The sequence below is a fragment of the Ruditapes philippinarum genome, unplaced genomic scaffold, assembly GCF_026571515.1.
Source record: "Ruditapes philippinarum isolate M1 unplaced genomic scaffold, ASM2657151v2 ctg4957_1_1_1_1, whole genome shotgun sequence".
Classification (NCBI taxonomy): Eukaryota; Metazoa; Mollusca; class Bivalvia; order Venerida; family Veneridae; genus Ruditapes; species Ruditapes philippinarum.
Genome location: NW_026859579.1, coordinates 32,851 through 54,895, shown reverse-complemented (window position 1 = coordinate 54,895; position 22,045 = coordinate 32,851). Strand labels below are relative to the sequence as shown.

The following is a 22,045-nucleotide window of genomic DNA, read 5'->3' as shown; positions in this document are numbered from 1 at the left end:
TTGTTTTACCTTTTTACATCTTAAAATCGTTTTTTTATAATTTCTCCATTTTTATAAAGGCAAAGAAGGAAATTTAAACCGGCAAGCAGACTTTAAATAAATCATAAAATGATTAAAGATTAAAAAAGACATAAATGAAACAATTTTATTTTAATTAAAATAAATCGAGGGTTTACCGTAATATTTTTAGTCAGTCTCTAAGAGTAAGTTTTTTTGAAAAACTTTTCGTTTATATTCAAGAGTAGATTACTCGAAATCGACCGATGCGATATCTCATTTTATTTTAATATTTCAAATTATTTTTTTTGTTATTGTACTCTTAGTCATTATTTAAAGTTTGAAACAATTCTGTCCAACATACACTTTTTTATTCTTCATATACTCACTGACATTTCCTTCCAAAAGGGGCATATCTGAAGAAAAAAAAATAATTGCGCATAAACAACAATAGAAAAAAGCATGTTCCATCGACTTTCAGATATTTCGTACCATGACGTGGAATTACGTAACACGAATCTACATCCAATTAGGTGCTGCTTGCTACAGATTTGAGTTATATGCTCATAAAATCAAAAAAGAAATTGATTCAATTTTGATTCTCTTTAATCAAGCGATATTTAAGAATAATCTGTTGACTATTTTAAGTTTCCCTTCTTTGCCTCTTGTAATTATGAAGAAGCTATAGAAAACGTCTTTAACTTTATCAAAGTTATTTTTTAAAACATTATTGAACATTAAACGAAAATGGTTTTCCTAATATCATATTGCATTTCACCTTTCTTCTGGGACATTTTCAACATTGATAAAGGAAACATCTATCAAGGCTTTCTTTATATGCGAATTAACAATTCCCTTTTCTATAAGGTGAACAAATAGTCATGAAAAACAAAGAAATAACCAACGTTAAGATTGATTATATTTCATTTTCCTTTGACATTTTGACTGTTGTCATTTGTTCTTTGACACTAGTTCTTCCTACTTCATCATTCTTATACTTTTGTAAAACAAGTGGTTATTCTTTAGAATGTAGCCTTATAATGAAACATTAATGTAATTTAATAACTATTTAATCGATGAAATGAAATAATTTATATTTGTATTAACAAACCGAAAGATGAAATGAAAGCATTTTAAGTGAGACTTTCAAATATAGATATTTTTGAATACATTATGAAATATATAGTACATGCAAAGGGTAAAATTTTACATTAAATCTTTTATAATTTCTTAACATTTGATTAAACTTTTTCCCCTTTAAACTTGATATAACTGTCTGGTTTTCGAGAATAAATACTTTTTGATAAATTCTATATATCTTTAAAATCTATGGACCTATTATTTAAACAAAATGCATACGTTGAAATATTGTTCGTTACCCGATATGTATGTAACGTACAAGGTATCGGGTAATAAAGTTGTTTTTTAAACAATACAAGAAGACAGTATTTTGTTAAACTTTTATAATAGCAAAATTTGTTTTGTTTGGTTTTACTGCACAACTACATTTAAGGTCATTTGGTGCAGGAACGGGAAAGATCTTACGGCTAACATCGGGTGTTACAAACTTAAAGCAACGCAAGGGGGTTAGGACATTATCATATAAACTATTGAAGTGTTCTTTAAACATAACAGTACCAATATAATTTAAAAAACGTCGTTTTTTTATAATATTGCCTACAGGACACCAGCTATGTAGACCCAAAATCGGATAGAAGTCTAAAAGCCCTGTGTGAGACTTTTGACTTTATCTTTCTTACTCTCAGCGCCACCTTAAAATGCATTATAATACATTTGGATTCACTTTATAGTATAATCTAACTTTATTTCATGATAATATTATTTATAATGTAACGTTACAATGTATAAAGCTTTATTTTCGCTGTCTGTCGATGATTAAAGTATTGTTTATTTAATTGAGAAAAAGAATTACAGATTACTTAAAATAAAAGAAATTTGACAGTGTATGTATATCATCAAACAGAAGTCGGGTTGGTGTGAAATAATCGCTAAACATACTAAAATTAGCATTGGAAAATTTTTTCTCGAACATTCTATTTTGTTTTCTTAATTGCAAGCATTCATGTATAATCTATTGCATGAAATCATTCAAGAAACTGCCCTAACGTTAATAAACATTTAAAAATACATATTTCATCAGATATATCGTTAAATGACATTAAGACTTTGGAAATAATGAACACTTGTAATAAAACTGGTTTGACACATGCCGTGATTTCGCGGCATATCATAAAATTGTAGTGTAACTAATAAAAAGTTATTAAAACAACAAACAAATTGTTTTTAGCAAATTATTTACATAGTCGGTGTTTAAATTAGGGTGAAAGATGTGTTTTGAATGTCATTTTTTTAAAAAGCAAGCAAGTAGCAGGTTCTAATTAAACTTTACATTAAAGAAATCTAACACTAGATCTTATTTATTTCTATTCATAGACATACACTGCTTGTTTCACGTTAAATTAACCTTAAATACGAAGGCAACATTTCTTACTTATGAACAGCTACAAAACATTTCCATTTATATTGTGTTGTTCTAAAAATTGAAAACAACCTTTAGGCTCACGACTTTATTAAGAAAAATGGAACATAAGAGAAGCCTTGGCACGAAAGTATGTTTTGTGTTCATTTTGAGAAATATGTTTGCCTGAATTGTGTAATTGTCATGTTTTTCTTTGGTGACCTGCTCGGCTTCTAACTGTATTCTGTTATTTGTTGAGTGATACTTTCTTTGAATTCCGTCCTATCTTAATCGGTGTGATTGTTTATATTTGATCGATGTGAAATGGAAGAGTACCCAATATAAATTTTTCGATCTGTTTTGCTTATTTACATTCATATACCAAACCAGTGTTAGATTGCATAATTATGTTAAAGATAATAATAAATAATCAGATGGATTTCAGTCGAATAAGCATTACTTTTTCAAAATGAGGCAGACGTAGTACAGTTGTATTGTGCCAGAAGAAATATAAACTTTTACCAAATTTAGAGGTCACAAGATCACAAAAGTCCTGCAGGTTATAGCAGTTATCCAACATTTTGTATTTTGTAGCATAAGACAAACCAAACAAAAAACAGATTGTTCAAATTTAAAGTTTTATTTTGATACGGTCCTTGTTAGACAAAAATATTTTGACAAAGTGTGTTTATCGCCAAAGAAAACGAAATTAAGATTTGATCCATTAAAGTGTTTATTGGAGTCAAACACGTAATGCATCAAATCCCATTAAATACAGTTTGCTAGCATATACTGCTTAAAACAAGAATGTCAATAGAGTTTGAAAATTTGCCCAAATTTGCTACCTTATGCTTGAATGAATGATTTTTCTGCTCATATTATGTCTATGTTTAAAACATAATATATGCTAAATTTTACATATCATTGATTCATGTATAAACTTATATCATTACGTGGTACAGGAGACTATAAAAAACTAAAACGCTCTTGTCATTTTTATAGTTTATTTCAAATGACAGCATATGGAAAATGCTTGTTAATCATATGACATGATTCAGTTGAAAAACACTAAGGATGTATAATATAAAGAAATAAAAATAACTTTATTTCGTTGAAAACACGACGACATGCGATGAAACATTTGTTTAGAACAACTAAAACGTCAGAATATTTGATATTTAGAATAATAAGAAACTTCTCATAGTGGTACATCTCAAGAATTTGTGTTTTGATAAATATCTTCTTCTAGATCATAAATCTTTCCTTTTACGCAATTACATATCCAAAATATTTTTCCTGGTGTGAAATGACTTTTGACATTCGTTTCATTAAATATGTAAGTTGTTAAAAAACGCCATTTTACTAAAACACTACATCACCTCGAAACTTAACAATAAGTGTTTTTCTATATACAATGTATTTAGTTATATATTTAGAAGTACACAAACTTGTTTTACAAGAGTACAGTGTATACAGTATTTAATAAATTTATTCATCATAATCTGTAAAAAATATTAATTATTATTTCGTTTATATAAATTTGATTTATCAACACAGGTAAAAGTGTTGCTTTATCAGAATTGCTTTCAATCAATGAAAAGTGTAATCCGACCTAAACAAAATATTTTACCCAATTTTAAACAGGAATGATAGATGACACTTATATCTTTTTGGCGTATTTAATAAAAAAATATATCATTTCAAATAACAATTAAAACATTTAAACATGATACATATAATAATAAACGTATGATCCTTTTTTTTGCTGATTTAACTTTGTATCCCAAGTTTAAGAATATTTGAATAATCATAACTCATTATAATAGTGATGGTGGTTTTTCTATTTCCGACTTGTTTTTAAACACGCCTAAGGCTGTATTCTTTAAAGAAATATTGCTATGAGTATAATGCTAAATTAAATGAGTATAATATCAAATTGCTATGAAAACTACAATGTGCTCTGAACATTTTTGCAAGAATTAAAGAATATTTGCCTCTAGTGTATAATCTCTTGACTATTACGTAATTATATACTTGGAAATATGCATATAATAATAACGCATATTTAGTAACACTTTTAAGGTTATATGGCGACTTTCTTGCAAAGACATAAAATGCAATTTGTGCATTGTTTCAAGAAGGGGCAAGAACATGTGTGGACAACCAACCTGCCGTGAGCTTGCTGGTTAGCTTTTTCATATTCTATGTCCCTGGTGGAATTTGATTATACAGCGGCAAGAAGCCTGTGGCTTCAAGCCAATAAATTAAATAAGTCGAATCATAATATTAATCTTTAGAGCATAGTACAAGACCTTTAAGCATACCAAAACCATTTCAAATGACAAATCTAGATTTTAGAGTAACTAGCCCCAAATTAGTAGTTTGGAAAAGAACGACTGTTTTCTTATAAATTACATAAAATACTCGTGTCATTAAAACTATGAAAGTTAATTAGCACGTTTTCATTACTACAGACAGAATAAGATGACTTAAGAATGCAGACCAAATTTATTCTTTGTTAACCAGCTTTTGCTTTCGAAGATCATTAGTTTGTTCATAAATATAGTTTCTGTTTAATTTGTGTAAACGTCGGAGCTTATGACATTTTCTGTTCATTACCCACGCTCTTGTCGTTTTGTTTTATTTCGAGACAGATAATTTGTTACTGTCACATCACATTTGCCATTCAATATTTCATTATCCAGTCCAGTGATTACACTGAACATGTCGGTAATTATATTTATCAAATGCTCATTCCTGTCGACAGCATGATGTTTGATGAGAATAAGGATTGAATAATCAATACTTTCCTTATTTCAAAGACACCTTAATGCGTAACATAATCAGATTATGCACAATTGCCATTTGTAATATAACATCTATCGCTTGTTATTATATATATTTTTATACATGTTAATTCATACGCGACATTAGTTTTTTATTTGATTCTTGTTTAAGGATATAAATATAACATATTAAATAGCTCTAAAAACATCTGGGGAAAGAGTGATCCAACGGAAGCAGTTATAACATCAAAATTACATGAAAATTTGAGATTCAGTTATATTGAGTCTGTACATGAGAAATAATGAAACAGTGCAATATCAACAACACACTAGTACCTGCTTAGAAAGTCTGCTAAAATTTTACAATTGTTATTGATCACTTTGACAATTTCTTTCTTTGAAATAACACTCAGATATAAGTGTCTGTCATCTAAAAAGCTGGACAATTATTTATCTTTTTTTTGCCAAATGTCAATTCGCAAAAATAAAAAAATTGTGATTAAGAAACAGGGTGACGAATGATCTGCTTCGCGAACAAACAATGATTTCCGTGAGAATTTGGTAGTTACAAAATCTTGTCAATATCAAGGAATCACTTTACGAAAAGAATTCTGATTTCAAACATCTCTTTATAGTTGTAAACAGAAAAAAATCTAAATTGCGTTCTTTGCAATTGTGTCCTCTCCTGGTTTCAAGTGGTGAAATGTTTGGACCTTGATGGTGATTCTGTGATGCTGGATTTTGTTTAGGACTCATTGTGGCTGAAATAAATAGAAAAAAACCCATAACATTGTAACACAGTAAAGGGTTAAATATTTTGCCAATAATCATTTTACAATGTCCCCGCAATGCGGTTCCGCTGAAATAAAGGAGGAGTTGCTTACAATAGAATAATCCACTTTTGACATATATGTAATACATTATGAAGAAAAAAACGAACTATTATTTTTGAATCACATTAAAGTTATTTACAGTTCTGCAAAAGTTTTATGAAAAAAAATGGCGTACATCATGTATGATTTTCGCCCATTCGACAGTCTTTTTATGAAGGAAAAATGTACTGTCTCACTAAAACGGAACTAATTTTGATTTACAGATATGTGGCTCTTATTGTACTTTCTATATGCTACTTCTATATTTCAATTTATCATTATTTTTTATTTATTGATTACTACATTTTTTGTGTCAATGACCTATTTGTAACTGTCAAACAGAATGTTTTATTCATACCTCACTTGTCCTCTGTATTAACTGATCTTGACTGAAATTGCATTATCTAGCCCCTTATTCCTGTCATCACAATAACTTGTAGCCTTAAGTGAGGGTTATTATGTTGCCTTGAGGTTATTGAGCTAAATTTAATCTGCAAACATGTAAATTAAGTAAGAGGAAAAGGAGGATAAGCAGACTTTGTTACTGTAGTTTACTATAGCACAACTTTTCAAATGCAGTTACAAAACAATATACGTCAAAGAGCGTTACAAATAAGCAAATATTTACATTTGTTGTCGAAGTCCTAACTTTTAACTGCATGCAAAGCCTTTGTAATTTGACATTTAAATGTTTTTTCGTAAAAAGGAATCATTTTTGCGACCATTTTTGATAATAGTTTTTTTTAAAGTTAACAACCTTTATGCGAAGCCTCCTTTAAAGAAGGTTTAAATAAATCGATGGAAATTGTTGGATTGTACTGAATAGTAGATACGAGTAGAAACAAACTATATATTCTTTTTTCAAAAATATCACGGTGGTAATTCTTATGTATGTTTTTTACAAATGTTAATAATTATATACAAATAACTTTGGAAGCAACATAGTTCATTATGTAGTATCAGACAAAAAGTTTCACATATTTGCTTTTTTTTACCATTGCTTTTATCAAGAAATTTAAGGAAACATATCAATGTTTGTTGGTAATGAAACATTTTCAATTTGATAAATTTAAAATTTAAAATTAACTAAGTGATCATATTGTAAAAATAAAATCATGTGAAAGCCAAAACAAAATTAATATATGGAAAATAATTATAGCAAGTTAAAACAAAGTTAAGAAGTTACATATCAAAAACAAAACAAATAATGTGCCAGGTAATATATTATCGTTTTAATGAAAGGTAGACTTGCAAATACAATGCAACTTTTTACTTAGATGATAGATGTCTGATGTGATATCCAGCTTTAATAAAGCAATTGCGTGTGTAGGATACAATTGTTGTAGAATGAAAGAACAAAAACCGGTAGAACATGGTGATGCTCCCCGAATATGTATTGGACACAGGAAGGTATACCTCTTGTAGTGTCAGAGTTATATCAAAGACAAGGTTCAAAGTGTAAAAACAACCCAAATGTTGTGCAGGACACATTGTCTCAATATGGTGATCATTTCTGTGAAATAGTTGTTAAATCCGACTTCAAGTAACAAAGTTATGGGCTGGACTCAATTTTGCTGCAAGGTCATGCTGTGACCTTGACTTTCAAGGTAGCGACCCAAATGTTGCGCGCGACACATTGTCTCAATATTGTGATCATTTCTGTGAAATAGTTTTAGAATCCGACTTCAAATAACGAAGTTATGTGCCGGACACGATTTTGCTGCATGGTCATGCTGTAACCTTGACCTCCAAGGTAGCGACCCAAATGTTGCGCGCGACACATCATCTCGATATGGTGATCATTTCTGTGAAATAATTTTAAATTCTGACTTCAAATAACAAAGTTATGGGCCGTACACGATTTTCCTGCAAGGTCATGCTGTGACCTTGACCTTCAAGGTAGCGACCTAAATGTTGCGCGCGACACGTCGTCTTAATATGGTGATCACTTCTGTGAAATAGTTTAAAAATCCGACTTCAAATAACGAAGTTATGGGCCGGACAGGATTTTGCTGCAAGGTCAAGCTTTGACCTTGACCTTCAAGGCTGCCACCCAAATTTTGCGTGCGACAAGTCGTCTCAATATGGTGATCATTTCTGTGAAATAGTTTTAAAATCCACCTTCAAATAATGAAGTTATTGACCTGACACGATTTTGCTGCAAGGTCATGCTGTGACCTTGACCTTCAAGGTAGCGACCCAAATGTTGCGCGCGACACATCGACTCAATATGGTGATCATTTTTGTGAAATAGTTTTAAAATCCGACTTCAAATAACAAAGTTATGGGCCGGGCAGGAATTCGGGACGTACGACGACTATATGCTCCCCCGAAAATTTTTCGGGGAGCACTAACATGTCATAACACAGTGCACACTGCACAATTGCATGATCGTTCAATAGATTTACGAGTTCTGCAAAATATGAAATTACGACTATTCACTAGACTATTACTATATCAAAACTGAATAGCGGCAATAAATGTGAATTAGCATGACATTAGATTTTATTAAATTAATTAAAATTGACTGTAAAGTGAACACATTAATTTAATGAAACATAATTTCTAGCATTTAAAAGGCGCAGTCAGACATGCTTTTCATATGATATGCAATAACACATATAAACATTTACTTACATTTTAAAAGCGATATTCATCAACAATAAAATTACTTGTAGCATCATTTCAAGGACAAGGAGCATTAACGATTGATTTATTCCAGTATTAAAGAAGGAAGGAAGGAAGAAATGAAGGAAGGAAGTTTACATTGAAAGTAAAATATCTCATTAAAATAACGTTTCAAAATAATAATTGTACCCTAAAACCTATGAAACATTAAGATTTTTAACAAGTCAACTCGTCTGAAATATTCTATATCAGATCAATGTACATGTATGTTGGTTTAGACTTTATAAATAATATCATGTGTCATGTTGATATATCACGATTTGTATAATTTCATATTAAATTTTTATGATCTATGTATAAATAACTATTGGCTGGCATTTTCCAATGTAAAGTCCTAAAATTGAAAGTAATGACTGGTATCTCTTTAGATGTTATGAATGCAAAGACGCATAAGAAAATAATATAGCTCTGTTAAATATGAAACGTGACATCTGTGATTAACTTAAAACCTTAATTTGTTAGGTTTCACAAAATGGTAAATGAATTTGTTACATTGTATGCTTATAAAATATTTGGTAAGTTCGTCGGTTATTTTTAACCTTCTGATGAAACTCCACGATTGTTATAAAAAGAAAGAAAAAAGACATCCTTTAAAGATGTATTTTGAATAGTATCTTGAAACGAAGTTCTAATTATATTATCAGTCTTTATTTATTACATTTGCTTCATTCCTTCCAAAATCACATTGACATTCTTTATAACTTCACAGAGCTAATACAATGTTAGAACCAATAAAATATTGTATTTCGTCATATGTTACTTGACTTAATCCGGCCATGCAATGCAAATCGTTTCTAAATGAAGTGAATTGTCAGTTCTGATGTCTTTAATCCAAATGAGTGGCAAATTTAGAAAGTATTAAATAAATCATTTTTGACCATCAAATGCATATTTTATATATACAGCAAACATCATGTTTTTGACAGGAATGGGCATTTGATAAATGTAATTACCGACATGTTCAGTGTAGTCACTGGACTGGGAAATGAGATATTAGATAACAAATGTATTGTGACATTTACAAGTTATCTGCCTCGTAATAAAACACATAAGCTTGTATAATCAATGAACTGTAAACATATCAACATCGTAATTTCACAATACTTTGCAACAAAAAATAAGAAAGAATAAAAAAATGATTTCAATAAATAGAACAGGATCATAACAAGAATTTAAAAAAAAAGTTCTTTATTTAATATTTATCATAAATTTAAAATAGTTTTTAAGACTGCAAACTAGCTGCAATATAATAATAACAACAACAACAACAACTACAATAATAATAATTATTTTTATTATTATAATAATTTATTCATTATAATATTTTTAATACATTTAAGGGGTAATCTTTTTCAATAAATCTCTTTTATAATGAATGAAGTCTTTGATAACAGAAGGTCTCCTTAACTTGTAAGAGCTATTATTTGCTTGTATACACAATATCCAACCATTTGCGACAAGGTTATAAAGAAATGTTACTGATTTAACTGTTTATCATGAATTGTCATGCGGATAGAATACAAAATATTTTAGAACTTCTTTATTCTCAAATCTGATAAAAAATATATATAGGCTCTAAAAAGACATGAAAGAGATGTAAAGCATACTATGCATATTGCAAAATATATTCCACACTTTAAGAATTCAGAAACGGATAGAAAGTTTCTTACACTTTCTCAAAAATTTGTTGTTTTTATATTCAAACATATTAAACAATAAATTTACAGTACTTTTTCATAAAAAGTATTTAAGTGGTAGTAATCTGTCTCTTACAGATCAAGTTTATGTGAAGAAAGTTAATCATTTCAAATTCACAACGAGAACCAAACATAATCTGAACGATAAACTCTTTATCTAATTAGAACATGTAGGCAGCTTTGTATATTGTAAATAAATTATTTACAATGTCATGCTAAAACGTGGCTTTGCAAACTGCAGCATGAATAATGCCGTATCATATACCCAATGAAAATTTCGTTTATGTTTTCAAAATAGTTTAAATATTCATATCAAATTTAAATAACTGTTAAAACTATTAAATAACTGTCTTTTGTGTACATTGTGTCAGCATTTTTAATAACTATCAAGAAGAGTTAAGTTTGGTGCAAGGTACATACAGGGGATCCAATAGATATTCAAATATAAATTTATCGCAAAACATGGATCAAAACAGCATTATCTGTAAACAATCATCATGAAATGTATTGGTGTATTTTAGCAGAAAACATCATAATATCTAACCATCCTTGAGAAATAATGAAAATTCGGTCCATTCGGGTCCACGTCTCCGTTATTTCTCAAGAATGGTCAGATACTAGGTTTAATTTCGTACGAAATTCTTCGCATTGTTTTTATGCAAAAAATTACAACAAAGTAACATTGATTAAAAGAAAAATGTCTTAATTCATGAAAAACTAACTAAATACACCTAATTATATTCATGAATTAAAACCTTATTAAAACAAGCGTAATTTTCTGTATTATCCTGTATAAAATCTATAACGGATAGCGAATTAACAAAACAAAAGAAGTAAGCCCAACTTTCCGACTGGAGAAATTTATTCATTCGTACTAATAAATTCTACCAATATATTCTACGTCGAAACTGAAATGTTAAAACAAAATACAACAATTCAAAGAAGACTAATTTTAGCACATTCGCGTGTCATTACAATACACTTTCTCACACAAAAATGACAACAACCACTCACAACAAAAATAAACTCATTTACATAACATAATACTACATCATGTTACATTACATAATATTATGTATTATAACATAAAATATTCAAACCTCTTTGGGCATTCTCTAACCGCACGCACGAATCAAACTGCATACAAATACAAACATTAAAAACGTACTTCGAACATATGCAAATGGCGTTGCAATAAAGGGGGTCAACTTTGCACGCCTGCAGTTCCAAAACCACATTTTGTTATATATAAAAGTTGTTTCGTCATGAGTCAATTTTAATTTACAGCTCAAAAAGGGATTATGTTGCTTAAATAATTTATAGGCAGTGCATCCTTGATCATTTCTGCTTTGTAAAAACTGATTTATTCATTGCTGTAAAGACCTGATAATTTTCACATCTAATTGTAAATGAATCAATGGCCTTTAATCACTAGAATGATAGATAGGTGGTTACATATAGACACCAGATCAATAATTAATCTGGTGTTCCTGTGATATAACATTTCAAGCTAGTTCGCCTCAATTGAGTGGACTGTTTAAATTATGCATGAGTGTTCAGACTTCAAAAGTTCAGTTTTTACAAAGTTATTTAAGTGTGAATGCTGATTTATGAAATTTGAAAATATCGCTTGTCTTTTCAATGGATATTTGTTTTGTTTTTTATCTCTATGCATAATTCATTTTGGTAAAATTACATAAAGCACTAATTTAAAGATTATTTTAGGATATCTATGAAATCTACCAACATTTTTTTTACGTTCAAATATATGGATTTTCGCAAATATATCAAAGATTGGTGTATTGATGTTTTCAATATTTGTGATACGAAATAAATTAAGTATTCTGTAGGTGACAAGACGATTTGATACTGACTGTGTAAGAAGTATAAATTAGGTGGTATTAATTCTTAGTTAAACTGTTATAGAATAAATTTTATTTCATGAATTTTTGTAATAAGATTAGAGTTGGAATTATTATTATTATTATTATTTAAAAGTGATAAAATGTACAGATGTTTTTATCAGATTAAGATTTCATTTTGTACGAGTAGTTAATAAGAACTGACTTTTAAATATTAAGTGTTGATAAGACGACTGCAAACAATTTATGCAGTGTCATATTTTTTACTCAATATATTTACATTTCATTTTCTTGTGATATATATATAAATGCTTAGAACATTAATATAACATTTAATTAAAGCAAAGCACATTTCAGATGTCCAAGATATTGCTCTACTACATAGTGTTTAACAGTAAATAACCCATTATATGGTGTCACAAAAATTGAGTAAAATTTTTTACCTATGCTTTTTACTAACATAATTACACCACACAGCAAACATGGTCAAGAAGCATTTTAATTAATATTCCAAAACTTAAAATTGCACCTTGAGATTAAGGATTATTTTACAAGATGTTTTATTTTGCGTTTTATCTTGTTAATATTAGCAAATAAGTGGATTGATCCCTATCAAATCTTCTTGAGTAACAAATTAGCCGGACATTCTGCGGTATCGACACATTGATTGTCTGGTATGTCCTTAATTAAAATCAAAGTCAGGCCAAAGCTTTCCCGGCAAATAGACATATTCAGTCAACTTGCTTATATCGATTGGCTCCTAAAGGAGCCATCTACATTCAATTGAAAAATATTTATAATATACATACAGACCGAATAAGAAAATCAGTAATGGCTTATAGCTATAGTAAAAAACGAACATAATTGCAGATGACTCATCAAAACATTGTGTCATTCCTCTTATTTGAAAATAACAATATAAAAATGAAAATAATAAAAGATAGATTAATCAGTGGACATTTCTATTAGTTTTAACATTACTTAAATTGTTATGTTCTAAATCCGGCAAAGTTAATAGCATATTGCCCAATTTAGAAGCATGCAATAATTATCTGTAAAATATTGGATTTAACTTTTAATTTCATATTGCGGTGATTATTTTCTACTGTTTCATTTGTAAATGAAACAAAATTGCATAGTAGTTTTCGGCTAAATTGATAGTTTGTAATATTCTTGTTGGTAAAATTATACGACTTCTTAAACAGCCTAAAAAAATCAAGTTGACTTCTACTTAAAGGAAGAGAACATAAAATAGATTTGCACTGTCGTTTAAAAAAAACATGAATGATCAGATTTAAGCCGTAAGATAGGGCTAAACAGGTGAGGTTATGCAAGTATTTTATAACCTATTGCCAAAACCTCCCAATTTCGGAATTCCATGTTTAATTGCAGGCAGCACAAAATAGGGATCAAGCCACAATAACTCGGGTTGTCTAGCAAACTGAATTCTTATTTCAATTACCAAACAAAACAATTATTTTGCGCATCCGGGCGATCTGTTTACGAAAACAAAATATCGGTGATATTGTATACCTCGAAGTGTTTGTAAGTTATTTAATTGTTTCTCAGGATGTTTTGGTATGTGAAGTTCAACGATTTTTCTAAAACAAAATGATCGTGATCCGCTTTTGCTAAATTATTGGATCCGTAATAGTACAGATTACAGTATTTATTAAAGCTTCTCTAATGTACTGGTGAGAAATTAAAGCTGTGACATGAAATCAATTTTGTCTTGCCAAAACATGTAAATATTGAACGAAAATATTCTTAGGAAAAGACCACAGTTAGCAATCTGTTACATAAACATGTTTTTTTGTGTTTATTTTTCTAAATAATAAAACTACCAGAATATTGAGCTTTGTCATTCTGTAGGAACAAAATTCAAATCTTTATCCTACTGGATACTGGAGATCATACTTTTTTCATCTAATATCTAACATTCAATGAAATGTTTTATTTTTGATATCTGTTCTCAATATATACAAAATTAAAACGAAGAGGCTTATATTTAAAATACATTGTATAGAAGTGACATGAACTATAATGTTAAAACATCATCCATATTTCATAAATAATATTATAGTTTTTGCATGACATTGTACGTATTAGATACTAGTCCCTACGTTATATATAATAAAATAAAAATGAACACGGTTTAAATATACGATTCAACCGAGAATGTAAAGAAAGTTTTAAAAGCAAGTAGGTCATCAGGGTACATCACATCCCTTTTTAGGGGGGAACATACAACGCTTTTCAAGGAATGACACTAACGTGTCACATTTTAGGTTTCATTTTTATGTGTTACACTAAAATATATAAATATACAAAATAGAAATAAAAGTCTTGATTTAGATATATTTTTTATCTGGAATGTAATGTTCAATGACATAAAACAAATATACCTGGACTTGTCAGTTGAGATTTGTCCTTCAATTACTCAAATGCCTGTGCAGACTAAGAATTGTCATAGGTAATATTCACTCTTGAAACATTAAGCCAATTTGTTTTATACCTTTGGAAATTTATGCTCGGAAGTACAAATATACTGACTTCAGTTTTTAATAAAGGCAATCATTGACAAAACGATAATTTATTCTATAAACAACATAAATTAATCTAATAATTTGTCCGAGTATACTCTGTAATATTAAAATTCTTGACAATGTACTGTGATTTGCTATTAATATTCTAGCCCCATTGATGTGTCACAGAATAGATAGATTATTAAAGAAATGTCCAAATTATTATCGACACAATTTGAATGAAATAGCAACGTTACAAAATATATTTAAATTTTAAAAATATTCACATGATTTCCTTTCTCATATAAGTATACTTCCTGAATCGATAAATTATTGGGAAATAAATAAATAAATAAATTAATAAGATGACTCGTAATCTTTTAAAAGTACATAATATATTAAATGAAGCGTATTGTAAATTAAATATGAGTTCGATTAACATAACTATGCAAATAACTTGTTAAATGATATATATATATATATATATATATATATATATATATATATAATATATATATATTATATATATATATATATATATATATATAATATCAGTATAGTACATGTTTTTCTAGGGGCGTCCGTGGCCGAGTGGTTAAGGTCGTTGACTTCAAACACTTGCCCCTCACCCGCTGTGGGTTCGAATCCCGACAGGGACTTTGGATTCTTTCATGTGAGGAAGCTATCCAGCTAGCTTACGGAACGTCGGTGGTTCTACTCAGGTGCCCGTTCGTGCCTGAAATAATGCACGGAAGGGCACCTGAGGTCTTCCTCCACCAGTAAAGCTGGAACGTCGCGATATGACCTATATTGTGTCGATGTGACGTAAAACCCAAAACAAAACAAAACATGTTGTTCTGATCATGTTTGTATTGTGTTTGATAAGTATACACATCATATTTGTGTTTGAATTTTTAATCATTCATTCAATATTTTTATTTTGAATAATATAGAATTTTAAATGTATGGTCAAAAATATTTAATAATTTATAATGTAAGTACAATTTATTTTAGTAAGAGGTAAAGGTGTTAATTGTTTTCGTTTTGTTTTGCTCTTCCTGTTGTTGCTATGACATACAAAAATGCATTTATCAAACGTGGTAATGACAATATGAAATAAGCAAGGTGTATAAAAATCCAGAAATATATATGTATGTTAACAAATTACGTTGTAGGAGTAAGTTATATGCACTACGAAAAGCAACCTTTGAAAAATATCATGAAAAGGAGAATATCAGTTGTCATTAATCCATACAACCTGAATGGTTATAAGTTTGCAATAAGTATTCTCTATGGATGAACAACACATTTCTAGACGTGACATATGTCTCCTTGCCCTAATTGTTTTCAGTCTATTTAAGGCAGCAAAACCTAACAAAACAGCTTGATGAAACGTTATCAACAGAAAGAGTACAAATTTTACAATTTTCTACATTAAATTGATTACTGTCTATCAAAATAATTAGACATTGATTGAGTGTCAAGTTTTGGTTTCACTTATGAGATTTTTATCGATATTCTGAGCGATATTTGTGATTATAAGTTAAGAATCGCTGTACTCCTGGACTTGCTGCAGTATTTGACTTGCCGCACTATTGGACTTGCTGCACTATTGGACTTGCTGCACTATTGCACTAGCTACGCTTTTTAGACTTGCTGCGTTTTTTTGGACTTGCTGCGCTTCTTGAACTTGCTGCGCTTCTTGGACTTGCTGCGCTCCTTGGACTTGCTGCGCTCCTTGGACTTGCTGCGCTTCTTAGACTTGCTGCGCTTCTTGGACTTGCTGCGCTCCTTGGACTTGCTGCGCTTCTTGGACTTGCTGCGCTCCTTGGACTTGCTGCGCTTCTTAGACTTGCTGCGCTCCTTGGACTTGCTTCTTTTCTGGGAAGCGGACCGTTCTTAGACTTGCTTCTTTACTGGAAAGCGGACCGTTGCTAAGGCTCAACTCTTTACTAGAAAGCCGACCGTTTTCTAGACTTGCTGCTTTATTCGGTTCCTCACTGGACCTGCTCACCTACAAGGAGACTTGCTGAAAATTAAGCTTTCTGACAATATATATAAAGCTTCTTTCGAAATCATTTTTTTTTTTTTTTTTTTTTATTTCCAATTTCATTTCATATAAATACACAACGCGCGAACCGGATAGAACGCCACAATTGTGACGTCACGTCAAAACAATAAATAATACAAAATGGCGGACATTTGTGTTTCTTTTCATAAATAAAATGGCTATTTTGACAACAGCCCTCTTCAAAAGGAAATATTAAATATTTCCATCAAATGTCAAAATAACATTCTTTTTTATTCATCTGTTTCTTGATACTGTCTGCCTAGGTAGTCTGCAAAGATATTGTCGGATCCTTTGATGGCTTCATTACGGAACTGGTATGATTGAAGAAATAATGCCCATCTCACTAATCGACCGTTGCCTGGTGTACTTTTCTGGATGTACGACAATGAACTGTGGTCCGTTTGTATGATGAACTCTTTCCCATACAAGTATTTTTGGAACTTCTTTATTCCATATACGATTGCTAGACACTCTCTTTCTCCTACAGAATAGTTCCCTTCACGATCAAGTAGCTTCTTGCTTGCAAAGGCAATAGGAAACAACTCTCCCTCATATCTCTGAAGCAATGCGGAACCTATCCCAGCATTCGAGGCATCACACTGTAAAATGAATTCTTTCGAAAAATCAGGCGGTCGAAGAATTGGTCTCTTGGTTAGTTGCTCCTTTAAAGTATTAAAAGCTCTTTCTTGCTCATCTCCCCATCGTTCATTGTTTGATAGGCCTTTCTTCGTTAAGTCTGTAAGAGGTGCCGCAATCTGAGCAAACGATGGTATAAATCACCTGTAATATCCGGCAAGTCCTAAGAACGCTCTAACTTGTCTTTTAGTCTTTGGCACTTCTGCTTCTTTGATTCTTGTCAGTTTTTCCCCTTCCATTTGAACTATGCCATTTCCAACCATATGTCCTGTAAAACCAATGTTGTTGTATCCTATATAACACTTCGATGGCTTTATGGTAAGCTCTGCTTCTGCCAATCTTTGGAGGAGCTCCCGCAGCATTGTCATATGTTCTGTCCAGGTTGTTGTATGCCCTATCATATCGTCAACATAGTTGTCAACAAAATCACACTCTGCCAATAACTTCCGCATCATCCTGTTGAATGTGGCTCCAGAGTTAACCATACCGAAAGGCATTTGCTTGAATTGATAACTCCCTCTATCTGTTGCAAATGCTGTAAATCTGCGGCAATTTTCAGCAACTGGGATTTGCCAATAACCTTTGCATAAGTCGATCTTGGTAAAATACTTAGCATCTTTCAGCTTTGCCATAATATCATCTACGCTTGCCATTGGTTCGGTGTCAAATTTGGTGACGGCATTCAGTCTTCTAAAATCAATACAAAATCGATTACTCCCATCTTTTTTCTTGACAATGACTATCGGTGCGTTGTATTCCGACACAGATGGTTCAATCACATCAGCCTTTATCATATCTTGTATTTCATTTTCAACAGCTTGTCTCTTGGCATATGGTATGGGGTACTGTTTCACTCTCACAGGCGTCTTGTCTGTTAATTCAACATGGTGCTCTATCAGTGGAGTTGTTCCTGGTCGCTCTGAAAACACTTCGCTAAATTCTTGAAGTATTGAAAGGACTTGCTTCCTCTGTTCAGGAGTAAGTCCCTCACTGATATTGACATCTTGGTATGTCTCTCCACTTGTGTAGTTAGGGAAGTCCAGGAGACTTTCGTCGTCCACCGCTCCATCTGAATTATCATCAACGTCTTCTATGATCGCTACACTTGCTGCAATCTTATCTTGGCGTTCTTCATATTTCTTCAGCAAATTAATGTGGAACGTCTTCAGCTTGTCTCCAATCTTGATTCTGTAATCAAATTTATTAATTACTTCGACAACTTGAAAAGGTCCTTTCCATTGAAGCATCATCTTATTATTGTCTGTGGGTAAAAGCAGTAAGACTTTATCTCCAACACGCAAAACTCTGTTTCGAGCTCTCTTGTCATAGTGATGCTTATAGGTATTCTTGGCTTTCATCAGGCTTTCTCTGGCTATCTTGCATGTCTCCTCCAAGCGCTGCTTCAGGTTGAGCACATATAGGTATGTATTCTGTATTTCAGGATCTTCTCCTTGAGTCCACATGTCCCTTAGAATTTGCATGGGCCCTTTTACTGTTCTTCCGTAGAGCAACTCAAACGGGGAAAATCCTGTACTCGCCTGTGGTACCTCTCTATATGCAAATAATACGGCTGGTAGGTATCTATCCCAGTCCTTGGGTCTTTCCTGGCACATCTTCCGCAGCATATTTTTTAGCACTCCATTCATCTGCTCACACAAGCCGTTGCACTTTGGATTGTAAGGTGTTCTGAAGAGTTGCTTCACAGATATGAGTCGGCATATCTCTTTCACGAGGTCTGCTGTAAATTGACTTCCTCTGTCACTTAGAACTTCTGAAGGAAATCCTACCCTTGAATATATTTCAAGCAGTGCTTCAGCAATGCTCTCGGTGTCTATTTTTGCCAATGGCACGGCTTCAGGGTAACGTGTGGCAAAATCCACCACCGTCAAGATATATCTGTTGCCCTTCTCCGACACTGGTATAATCGGTCCTATCAAATCTATTGCTACTCGATGAAATGGTTCCTCAATCACCGGCATGTCTCCTAGGGGGACCTTCTTCACTCGCCCTTTTGGGATGGTCTTTCTGCACACGTCACACGATCTGCAAAAACGTCCCACATCTCCCGTTATTCCTGGCCAATGGAAGCTTGTCAGGATTCTGTCCTCTGTCTTCTTAGATGACAAATGTCCACCATCAATGGATTCATGGGCAAGTTCCATCACTCTCTTCCTAAAGTCTGTCGGAACAACAATTTGCTTGGAGTCATCACCATTTTTCTGAAAGTAGGCTCTAAAAAGCACACCGTTTTCCACCACGTATTTAAACTTGGCCGCACCTTTGGTTTGCAGCTCTTCTGTCTTTTCTGCCAAGTCCCAAACTTTTTTCAATGAAGAGTCACCTTTCTGGGGTTCCTTCAATTTCTCTATGTCAACTTCAGTTTCGGAGGAAGGTTTTGGAACAGTCACAGCTTTGGTTGTACGGTCAGCTCTCTGATGCTGTGCTCTCGCCATGACTGCTGCAACAGCCGATGGTTCTTCTGTCTCCTTCCATTCAGGATCAGGCTTATCAAGTACTCCGGCAACGTTACCAATCACTAAATCGCATATTAATGACTTAAGCACCATTGCCTCTAACTACCCAACATAGTATGGCGTATCCACCCATATTTTCGCCAAAGGTACTACTTTGGCATCTCCATCAATTGTTATCATAATAATTTCTTTACCCGTGAGTTGTTCTTCTTTCACAAACTTCTTCTTTACCGCCGCTAACTCACATCCAGTATCTCTCAACACTCTAACTGCATCTGCTCCAACAAAGCCCTTCTTCAACTCCAGGTTTCTTTCTTCTTCCAATAAATCAATGGTACAAGCTCCCGCGGGGATCGGCACAGTCTCACCACTGGCTAACTTCAACTTTCCATCTTCAGTGTTCTTCTCTAGTGGATTAAGGTCTGCTTTGGCACATACGGCTGCTACCTTGCGGTCACTTCTTACACCTTCTGATTTTGTCTGCCGACAATCTTTTGCAATATGCCCCGTCTTGTTGCAAATAAAGCACACCTTCGGTGCTTGGCTTCTGTTGTTTTGTCGGCAGTCTCTGGCTAAATGGCCCGCCTTATTACAAATAAAGCATGTCTTCACTGGCGAATTTCTATTCTCTGTCACTCTGCTTGATGTCTCTGGAATGGATCTCTTGCCCATCTGCCCTTGTTTTGGAACTGGAGTACCTCTGGCAAAAACAGAAGACGCCCCTTTATGCGCTTCTATGTACTGTTCTGCAAGGCGTGTTAACTCTTCTATTGATGTCGGCACTCTTTCTTTCAGGAAGACAGCCAAATCTGTCGAACACCCCTCGATGAACTGTTCCTTGATTAAGAGCTCGCTTATTCCATGAAAGGTCTGCTCTACTCCAGCCATATCTGTCCACCTTGCGAAATATTGTCTCAACCTCTCAATGAACTGAAAAACAGACTCACCAGGTAGTGGTCTGCTCTGCCTGAACTTCACCCTGAAACCCTCTTCAGTCAACTGATATCGTTTTAAGATAGCCCTCTTCAAGGTGTCATACTCGTTGGCTTCTTTAATCGGCAGACTTGTAAATACTTCCAGACCTTGCCCTGATAGTAATGAGCTTAAGCTCATGGCCCAAGTGTCTCTCTCCCAGTCTTGGCTGATGGCAAGTCTCTCAAATCTCTCCAGAAATGAATCAATATTATCGTTTGCTTCATCGAACTTAGGTATTCTTGGTCTGAGGGACTTGCTTCCCTCACTGGTGGTTACTTTGCTGGATTTGATCCGCTCAATCTCGAGATCTTTTTCCTTTATCTGGAGCTCAAAGTTTATTTCCATCTGTCTTCTTTCTTCTTCACGCCTTCGGGCCCTTTCCTCTCTGGCTAGGCACTCTTCTTCCTTTTCTTGAAGAAACAATAATAAATCGCTGCCGGATAACCCTAGCTTTTCTCCTATTCTTAACCATTCGTCGTAAAACATATTGCTCAGTTTATCAAAATCTCTTTAAAGTGATCCCGGACGAGCCCCTAATTGTCAAGTTTTGGTTTCACTTATGAGATTTTTATCGATATTCTGAGCGATATTTGTGATTATAAGTTAAGAATCGCTGTACTCCTGGACTTGCTGCAGTATTGGACTTGCTGCACTATTGGACTTGCTGCACTATTGGACTTGCTGCACTATTGCACTAGCTACGCTTCTTAGACTTGCTGCGTTTTTTGGACTTGCTGCGCTTCTTGAACTTGCTGCGCTTCTTGGACTTGCTGCGCTTCTTGGACTTGCTGCGCTCCTTGGACTTGCTGCGCTTCTTGGACTTGCTGCGCTTCTTGGACTTGCTGCGCTTCTTGGACTTGCTGCGCTCCTTGGACTTGCTGCGCTTCTTGGACTTGCTGCGCTCCTTGGACTTGCTGCGCTTCTTAGACTTGCTGCGCTCCTTGGACTTGCTTCTGTTCTGGGAAGCGGACCGTTCTTAGACT

The 22,045-nt window shown here is 32.8% G+C and overlaps 1 protein-coding gene across 1 annotated transcript; it reads right to left on the bottom strand.

Annotated features, from left to right (window-relative positions):
• Positions 1–20,189: 20,189 nt before the first annotated feature.
• LOC132757109 (uncharacterized) lies at positions 20,190–21,548 on the bottom strand. Its single transcript, XM_060748297.1, has one exon. The coding sequence runs from the start codon at positions 21,546–21,548 to the stop codon at positions 20,190–20,192; it is 1,359 nt and encodes a 452-aa protein (XP_060604280.1).
• Positions 21,549–22,045: the final 497 nt, after the last annotated feature.

Bases quoted from the DNA above. Each gene is read 5' to 3' on its own strand.
- LOC132757109 (XM_060748297.1), bottom strand. From the start codon at position 21,548: ATGTTTTACGACGAATGGTTAAGAATAGGAGAAAAGCTAGGGTTATCC.